Source organism: Paramisgurnus dabryanus, chromosome 21, assembly GCF_030506205.2.
Source record: "Paramisgurnus dabryanus chromosome 21, PD_genome_1.1, whole genome shotgun sequence".
NCBI classification, from domain to species: Eukaryota; Metazoa; Chordata; class Actinopteri; order Cypriniformes; family Cobitidae; genus Paramisgurnus; species Paramisgurnus dabryanus.
In genome coordinates, this window is record NC_133357.1 from 13,607,109 (window position 1) to 13,617,184 (window position 10,076).

Genomic DNA, 10,076 nt, shown 5'->3' on the forward strand with positions numbered 1-10,076 from the left:
TCCTTTTAGAAGTAGTTTTATTGCAAAGTTTGCAGTCGAGCTTGTTCTTTATAATGTGCTTTAATTTTGTCCACAAATTGAATTTATGCCTTTAAGCAGCATTTTATTGTGTGATGATATAGGAACGGCACGGAGACAGAGGACAGGAAGGACATGGCCCGAGCCGAATACAAATCCCTGCCTCAGGGTGAGATGGGAACTGTCACCTCAGGGCCGAAGCAGGTGAGATTTACAGGAGACAGCAGCAGTTCGACAAGCAATGATTGGTGTTAAGCTCACAGTAATGGAGTTCAGTGATTATCATGCGACTCTTGTAAGTGCATCATTCTTATGCAGCCCACATTCGATGGAGGTTAAATTAAATCTTAAAACTTTCAGAGGGAACGTCTGTCACTTGAAGATTTCATACTATAGGATGCTGTGCAGTTCTGAGTTATGGAAGACAAGTTGTGCAGAATCAGCCTTACGTAATGATGATGACAGAATTGAGTGTCATTTTTCATTAGCACTGATAGGTGCGGTAGAATAATTAGCATTTTCACTCCAAATGAAAATGTTATGGAACATTTTGTGGTGGTGTTGGTGAAACAAGAATGTGTTGATAATATATTTGCATAGTTTAGCGATTGTTGTACGTAGTGTAAGCAGTCTGAGATTGACGTACAGTAAACGAAACTTATCAAGTCTCTGTTTCGCTCTCAGGGTTGCTATCCGGTGGAGTTGGAGAGAGGACAGAGAGGTTTCGGATTCAGTCTGCGGGGAGGGAAGGAATATAACATGGGTCTCTTTATCCTCAGATTGGCTGAAGACGGTCCTGCTCTTAAAGATGGCAGGATACACGTGAGCTCTTATTCATGTATTAACACCAGATTCCCATAGTGTCCAAATCCTTAAAAAATCACTGAATGTGTTTGTTTGTCCTGACAGGTAGGAGATCAGATTGTCGAGATCAATGGTGAACCCACACAGGGCATCACACACACACGGGCTATTGAGCTCATCCAGGCTGGAGGAAGTAAAGTCTTGCTGCTTCTGAGACCTGGACTGGGTCTGGTGCCTGATCACAGTAAGTCCACATTTTACCTGACTGGCTAAATATAGTCACAAACGACAATCGAAGGATTCTGTTCTTGACAACTGCATTACTGACTAAGGAAACTGTGAAAAGCTCCCATACTACCTCTTTAGGTTTGTGTAGATGTGCCGAAACGCACATTTGAATTCTGTCCGCTTTATAAACCAGTTCACTGAAGCCTGCGGATTCCTCTTTGAAAGATGAAACAATTTCTTGAGATTGGTTGGTTTTGTACAGCCGTTTCAAAAGCCATTCAAAATTCATGGTGGTAGTAACATTTATCTCTATTTTAAAGATGCTTCCGATAAGCTTTCATGCTACATTAGGGCTGGTTTTCAAATACTTTTGTTGACATTCAGCGCAAAGTTATCGTTGTACATTAAACATTGTGTGGATTTTGATCAATAATACTGAAAGCAAACGTATGGGAAATTAGTATAGGACATTTATTTGGGAGCTACAGTGGCCCTGAAATGGATATAGAATATCGGGATATTCGTTGTTTTTCCAGAAATAACAATCTCATACATATATCACGTCTGATCTATATCAAGTGGTTTCTATGTCATTTTAGTTGATAGATGACATCAATTCCAAACCTATCATAGGTCTTTTTATGTTTTGCCTGAAGAGTAGACTTCAGTATTTTATTTTAAAACGCTTGGTTGCATATTTTATTATATAATACAAGATTTTTTGTATTTTAAAGGATTACTCCAAATTCCAGATAATTTACTCACCCCGATGTCATCCACAATGTTTATGTCTTTCTTTGTTAAGTCGAGAAGAAATTAAGTTTTTTGAGGAAAACATTCCAGGATTTTTCTCATTTTAACTCTTTCGCTGCCAGCGTTTTTTTTTTTTTTTAAGTTGCCAGTGCCAGCGGTTTTCATGATTTTCACAAAAGTTTAATGCTTTCCAGAAAATGTTCTTCTTTAAATATATAAACATACCCAATATACCAAATGAAAGAACAGACCCTCTGCTTTCAAACAAAAAAAACCCCGTTTCATCCTACCTTCAGAAGTTCTTTTGTAATCAGCTTTTGAATATGGGTAGGTTTCTGCAAAAACACCACATTTTGAGCAAAAAGCAGAGATACTTCCATTTTTGTGACGGACTTTTCATAGAGATTCCATTCAGAGCGATCTTTAAAACGGACACGGAGCCACTTCAATAGGTCACATGTTACATATATGAAACGCACATTTGCAGACCATTTTAAACAATAAACTGACACAAAGACATTAATTAGTATCATTCCACAAACAACAACGTTGGAACAGTCCTCTTTTTCCACACTTGTAAACATTGGGGCAGTAGTTTTGCATAAGACATCTGTAACCTTTTTACGTGATGATGTATTACGTGAGGTATATGCTGTATACTGTATGCGATTTCGGACGCAGCCAGTGGTGTAGCTGTCCCTGGAGAAGTGGGTGTACTCTTTATTTATGCGCCCATTTCTTTTTTAAGCAGCATTACTAAGGTTAACCATCTATAAACAGTGACATGTAAAATTAGTCTTGCATGTTAAGTTAACTCCAAAATGTTACAATGTTGACACTTAACCTTTGCTGCTTGACTTCTTAGCATAAGGATCATTATTAAATTAAAGGTCCCGTTCTTTCTGTGTTTTTAAAGCTTTGATTGTGTTTACAGTGCGCAATATAAAATGTGTTCATGTTTCATGTGTAAAAAACGCAGTATTTTTCCACACAGTTTACTTCTGTATATCTGTATAGCACTGTTTTCACTGTCCTCAAAACAGGCTGATGTCTTCCTTGTTCTATGAAATCCCTCCTTCAGAAATACGTATTGAGTTCTGATTGTGTAGTTTGATTAGTGTGTTGTGATACGACAGCAGCTTAACTGGCGACTGACGTATTCCTGTGGGCGGAGTTTAGTCAAAAGCTGTTCTATTGACGTCATTAAAGCAGGAAGTAGAGGACTGTAGTCCAAACTGGCCGTTCGCTGTAGGCTTTAAAAGGCAAATTCTGTTTTGCCTGGCAGTGAACTTTGCGCTTTATCATTTTACAGGTATTATTTACGCTTTTACATTACACACTAACTTAAGTTTGAAAAATGGGATCAGAAAGAACGTGACCTTTAATATTTAGAAGTGGGTAAACCCCATGCCATCTAATGAAGAAGTGTGTATACTCTTTATACCCTGCACTACACTTCTGGGATTTTAACTGAATGATTTGGGTGTGTGGTGACGTGCATGTTTTGACAGATTTTCTTCTTTTCACACATCGACTCTCTTGCTTTCGCTCTTGCTTTCTGTCTGGTCACTTTTCTATGTACCTCTTTTTCTCTGCTCATTCTGTCTCTCTCACTCTCTCTTCCTCATTTAGGTCTGAACTCTTCCTCCACCACACTGTGCTTCCACATGAAACCAGAACATCACTAAAGGCTTCTCTGCTTTTCTTGGTCTGTCCCTAATAACTTTGGTAAACTTTGCTTTCCTCCTCTATGCTGCATTTCCTTCTTTGCTTTTGCCTTTTAAAGACCTAATAAAGAAAATAAGAAATGTCAATTTCCATGGTAACAGTTTCTATATAAATATTAGTTTCCATGAATCATACAGAAACTGATATCAATTGAAGAGCTCAGTGCGTCTGACACGTTTTTTTTTTTTTTGTAAAAGAGCATTCGTATGTTTAGGTTCCGTCATTTCACTTTAATGGTGATGAATTTAATCACTCTACACTTTCCTTTCTGAAAAAAGATAAAAGGCGTAACAATTTGGTCAATATCCTGAAATATTTCGTAAATGTCCTTTAATCAGGGAAAAGGGGTTCACGGGTTCATTTAGATCTGAAAACCTGAGGTCGGACACGAGACCCGATCAGTTGGGGTCTAAAAGTTTCACATGTGCCTCGACACGGGTTGGGTACAATAATAGCGGCATCGGGTCTCGGGTAGTTTAAAATTAATGTGTTTTTGCCGAACAGACCTGAGAAGACCCGAACTCTCTCGTGTGTGCGCGTGAATGTCCTTTTCAAGCCTCTCATCTGTTTGGCAAGAGCGCTTGTGACATTGTGTGGCTGGCGGTAGGTTAATTTTTGTTGAGACTAGGGCTGTCACGATTATGAAATTTGGCTGACGGTTAATTGTCTAATAAATTGTGACAATTATGAAGATTAATTGCCTGTTTTAGTGCTTTGGCATTTAATTCTCATACATTTTTTTGTTTGTTTATGATATAATTTTCTCAAATTGTTGTGATTATTTAAATTAAATATTTTGCAAAGGTTTACCTGGCAATACATGATACTGTCTCATTTATACAGGCGCTGCAGCTCCCCCTTGTGTTTTTTAGAGAGTTGTGCAATCATTGCGGTGATCTAAATTAATCAGGATGTCGTCACACAATCACGATGAGACGATTATTTAATCATTGTGACAGCCCTAGTTGAGACAGACATGTCAGTCAATTTTAAATGTACATTTTAGCGGTTACCTTGGTCTCGTCGTCAGATAACAAAGTAAAACAAATGGAGCAGCCCGCCAAATTGGTTTCTGGTCTAGTTGGGTAAAAAAATAGCCACTAGTTCGGGTCGGACTCGGGTCTTATTTTTTCGGGTTTGTCTCGGGTCGGGTCTGTCTTTAAAAAAATATATTTATGCACGTCGTGGTTCGGGTATAAAGTGATTCGGGTCATTTTGGTCGGGTACATTTCTTTGGACTCGAGAAAATCTCTAACGTACATACATTGTCGTTCGCCCTTCCGTCATCCATCAGTTATTCTTCGGTGCAATTTGAGGACTTTACTGAAAAATCTATGTGGCGTTTAACGGATTTCTGAATTAAGCAAAACTATTTGATAAATGTATGCCACGTGCCGAGAGCATTCAATCAATATCATCTTATTTTCGACAGAGGTGACATCTGAGCTCTTCATATATTTTACATTGGTCTAATCTAATGCCCACTTGTCATTCCTCCAGAGTGATGCATCCTGGGTAAAGAAGAGTTACTTGGTAGACAGTGTTAGTTGATTGACAGCTACTGCCATTATTTAATTCTTTGCTTCTTGTAGACATCTCGCCGTCTCTCACGTCTGGCACCATGACTTTTCTTATCTTGAGAGAAAATTAAAACTTCACCATTCTTCGTCTAACTTTCTCATTCCTGGTTCAACTGTTGATGAGTGTCCGTATCAGTTGTGGCCAAAAGGCTAAAACTTTGAAAAGTGTGACAGTTTAATTGTTTGCTGTAATTTAGCTGCGCACTGTCCAGATTAACAACTTTCTATTCCTCTTCTTGTTCCAGATGTTAAGGATATGACTACAGGTTCATCTGCAAACTCTCCACGCTATTCTGCATCCAGTGAACCATCAATACCAGCATCTCCATCCCCCGTTTCTCGCTCCGAGATAAACCCATCTCCATATGAGATCTTCTATGACCCGATGGCTGCTTCTCACGGGCTCCAACCACATTATAGAGATGCCATACATCAAAATAAAACAAATGACTCAAGCATGCCTCGTGACAACAACGACAACTTTGCTATGTACCGAACACTGGAAAGACCACGCTCGGATGAGAACGAACGCTCGCGCAGTCCAAAAAAATCTGAGAAGAAAAACACTCCAGATATGGAGAACAAGTACGATAACCCTTATGGGAACAGGGAGAGAGATCGATCCCCCAGCCCCAGGAAAGGTAAGAAGGAGCGGGACACTGGGATCAGACAGGAAGCACCTCAAAAAGGGGTTGGGGGGCAGAAGCCTAACTCTGGAATGATCAAAGAGAGGAGATACAAGGAAGAAGACACTATGCAAAGGCATGACAGGGAAACCGGAGAGACGAAGCCTGACGTCAGATACCATAGGGACGAGATAGCTGAACCATTGAGATCTGGTTTCGAGAGCGGTACCCTTGGCAGAAAGGACCCTAGAGGAAGAGAATGGGAACCGAACGAGAGCAGATCCGAAGGGAAAAGCGGACCTAGGGGTTCTAGCAGTGCTTCTCAAGAGACTTCCCACAACGGGAATCCTTCCAGCAAGAAAGCCCCTATAACCCCAGGACCCTGGAAAGTCCCAAGCTCTGCCAGGATTCAACCTCCGGTGCATGGAGTCTAATAAGTTTAAGGGTGATCAGAATTGGCAAAGCAGTTAAAAAACAGATTCTTGTGAATCAGTGTAATTTTTCATTTTTGTATGATTCTTATCAAATTGCATCTACACTGTTAACATGCATTATTTTATTCAGTGTTCGGAAAATACTTTTTGCTCGTCTAAGATGGTCCAATTGTCCCATCTACAAAATAAGAGCCATCGGTTTTGTTTTGTGCCAATCGGACTGCAGTGATGTCGCCCTGCTCCTGTGAATCGCGTTAGGTGTGATGAAGTTGGCTTAAAAATGAAGGATGTTTTTTTTTTCTGTGAAGGTTTAAAACTGTGGTGTGTACAGTCTGTTACTCTGTATTAATTCTTCAGCATGTCCGTACAGCTTTTTAATTTCCCATGATTCTTTGTCTACAAGATCGAGTCCAGTCATATGTTCACTTTGTGTGTAGGCTGTGCATTAATCGGTTTTGCACTGAATGATCATTTTCTTTTAAGATCAGCACATATCCATCTTTAAAAGACCAGACACTTGTGGTTAAATATGTTGTTTACTATCTGTGAGTTTTTATGAAGACGCATATGTAATTTGTTGAAATTATTACAATATAAACATATACTGTATATGTATAGATATTTGTAACCATTCTGAGCCAGATCACTTATTAGTGTTCCAGCTTGCTGATAATATCTTAGGCTTCATACCAAGTACAGTTTAAAGGTATGTATTTTTTCACAGTGCTGTAGCTTTTACAGTTATTCTCGGTGGACCATTTAGCAAGGTGTGTACATTTGGGGTAAATTCAGGATCATTCGAGTGAAGCTGAAATGGGAGAAAATCAGATATATTTTTTCATACTATCCAATCGAACATATATTATTTTCCTATTCTCTTAAGCACATTTCACTTTTTGATCAAATATATTTTGACACCTCAACATGGGGAGTTTATTTTCATTAAGTGTCTTAACACATCTGTACCTTACAGATCATCCTATCAGATGCTCGTCTTATACCCAAGGGAAATGTAGCTTTCTTTGTCATCACGTCTAGATACGTTTCAAGATTGTCCTGAAACGTATTAAACATGGTGGATTTTATTTTTATAAACTTAAAGGGATAGTTCACCCAAAAATGAAAATTTTTGGTCATTATTTCTACATCCTACGTGTTTTTTCGTTGTTGTTGTTGTTTTTTATACACAAATTATGACATATTTTCATTTTTGGGTAAACTATCTATTTAAGATACAATGGTTATGCTATTGATCTTCCTGTGTCTGATATCTTCTATCATAACAGTATTTTTTTAAAAGTACAGCAAACATTGAGTCTCTTATGGTCATAAATGCATCAGTAAAACATTACATATACTGCAATGACTGATTCAATGATTTGTCATGATGAAAAAAATGTGAATACTTGCTTCTTGATCATTAATCTCTGCTGTTTTTGTAGCTTGTTTCTCTAGTGCATCTCATGTCATGAGGTTGTATGTATGATACTGTGGCCTTGCATTGCTTTATCTTACACAAAAAGCCTTGTGGTCTCTACATTGTGGTAGTTGTAAATGTTTATAAAACAATGTACAGCACCTGTAAAAAAACTGCTTTCGTGAGGGGAAAAAGAAATAAAATCTATAAATCGCTCCATTATTTTTTTAAGTAATTGAGAGTATGAGCATATATATAGAGAGAGTGGTTACAGAAATGAATCTGGTCATGATGGTCTGTTCATGCACTGATAAATAAAGATTTACTGATATAAAAAGGTCTGGTTTTGCATTTTTTTTATCAATGAAACATTTCTAGCATGCAATAACCTAAAGCAGTGGTTCTCAAACTTTTTCAACTATTTTATAAAATGTCATAAAACTGGGGACCCCAGTTTGAGAACCACTGACCTAAAGTATACAAGAGCAGTGTTTGAATTATTTTAATTACATTTATGTAATAATTAGTTTATTTGTCAGGGACAATGTACAAAATACATTAATCTTACGAAAAGATGTTTTGTATCAGAGTTAGCAAAAGCTACATTCAATCTGCAGTCCCCAGGCAGGTGCACACAATATTAAAACATTACATTACAAATAACTGTCAAGTACATTCCATCCATTAAAAAAAAAAAACGTCACAGCCTAAAATATATACAACATAGTCAAAAACATTTACTTAAATATTGCATTTAATATTACCATTCAAAACCTAAAAGTGAACGTCTATTGGCCTGTCCTGTACAAATTATATCCACACTTTGTGTTTATATGACACTGTATAAGTTTAAAAAACTGTCCCAAGCCACATAAAAATACTTTATTAGCATACTTCAGTATTTACTATAGAAAATTGTAGTAAAATTCTTAGATACTATAGCAATATTATACAGTCATGGCCAAAAGTGTTGGAAATTAAGTATTATATAGTATTTTAATTATTAAGTATTGCAATTACATATGTTTTGCTATACACAAGTTTATTTCCTTTGTGTGTATTGGAACAACACACACACACACACACACACACACACACACACAAAAAATAGGAAAAAGCACATTTTACATAATTTCACACAAAACTCCAAAAATGGGCTGGACAAAATTATTGGCACCCTTAACTTAATATTTGTTTGGACACCCTTTGGAAAAAAACTGAAATCAATCACTTCCTATAATAAGCTTCTAACACCACTCAACCGGAATTTTGGACCACTCTTCCTTTGCAAACTGCTCCAGGTCTCTCATATTGGAAGGGTGCCTTTTCCCAACACTGTGGGATTTAGATCTGGACTCAATGCTGGCCACTTCAGAACTCTCCAGTGCTTTGTTGCCATCCATTTCTGGGTGCTTTTGAAGTATGTTTGTTTGGGGTCTGCTGGAGGCAGACGCAAACCCAGCTTTCTGACACTGGGCCCCACATTGTGAACCAAAATCCTTTGGTAATCCTCAGATTTCATTATGCCTTGCACAAAGTCAAGGCACCCAGTAACAGGGCAGCAAAACAACCCCAAATTTGACTGTAGGTACCTTGGTTTTATTCTGTGTAGACCTCATTCCATTTTCATGTCTCATCTGAAAATGCAAAGACTGAGTCAATTTCTCTCCTTTTTATCTGCTTTCAGGTGGGATTTTTATATTGCACACACCAGATGAGTGTAAAGGAGCATCACATGCTTGAAACAAACTTATTTATCCACAATTTTGAAAGTGAGACAATAATTTTGTCTGGACCATTTTTGGAGTCTTGTGTGAATTTGTAAAATGTGCTTTTATTTTATTTTTTTAATAAACATGTAAAAATTGCAATACTTTTCTGTGATAAATATTTAATTTTCTGAAATATATTAATATTTATATAATTAATATAAACAATATTTTGACAGTTTCTCAATTTCTTATAGTTAATACACCAGAATAGTACCAAAGAATACACTAACAAAATATGACTTATACTACATTATATGAAAATTTTGTAGTTTAGTTAAAATCAGGTAAAATTAGATATTGTAGTGTTTTAGAGAACGTAACCACAGAACGTACGTCAATTCACTATAGTAAATACTGTAGTACACATTAACAAAGTGTAGTAATGGCTTAACTATACTACAATATTTATTAAATGTAGAATTTGCACATGGACCAATCATTATCTTAAATATGTCATAGAAGGTGAGCAAATCTTAGCATATCGTTAAAATATTATCAATTAATTACGTGATGTTTCAAATTCGAGCTCTTTTTGTTGATACCTGAACTTAAACTATGCAGACACTTATAAAATATTCTATTATTATTAAATATTTCAATGAGTCTCTACTGTTAATATTTGAGATTATTAATACCTATTCGTGTTTGTTCTTGCAAGCCCTCCTCAACAATACGGCTCCGCCCAATGCCTGAAGCTAGCAACAGCATTACGTCAG

At 37.1% G+C, this 10,076-nt stretch overlaps 1 protein-coding gene across 1 annotated transcript in view; it reads left to right on the forward strand.

Annotated features, from left to right (window-relative positions):
* Nucleotides 1-7,925, forward strand: part of magi3a (membrane associated guanylate kinase, WW and PDZ domain containing 3a) — a 171,058-nt gene extending 163,133 nt beyond the window's left edge. The window contains exons 18-21 of the mRNA XM_065285758.2: nt 123-222; nt 703-840; nt 928-1,066; nt 5,357-7,925. Of these exons, the coding sequence (XP_065141830.1) occupies nt 123-222; nt 703-840; nt 928-1,066; nt 5,357-6,171 (1,192 nt within the window). The 3' untranslated portion in view covers nt 6,172-7,925. The remainder of the gene's footprint in view (nt 1-122; nt 223-702; nt 841-927; nt 1,067-5,356) is intronic.
* Nucleotides 7,926-10,076: the final 2,151 nt, after the last annotated feature.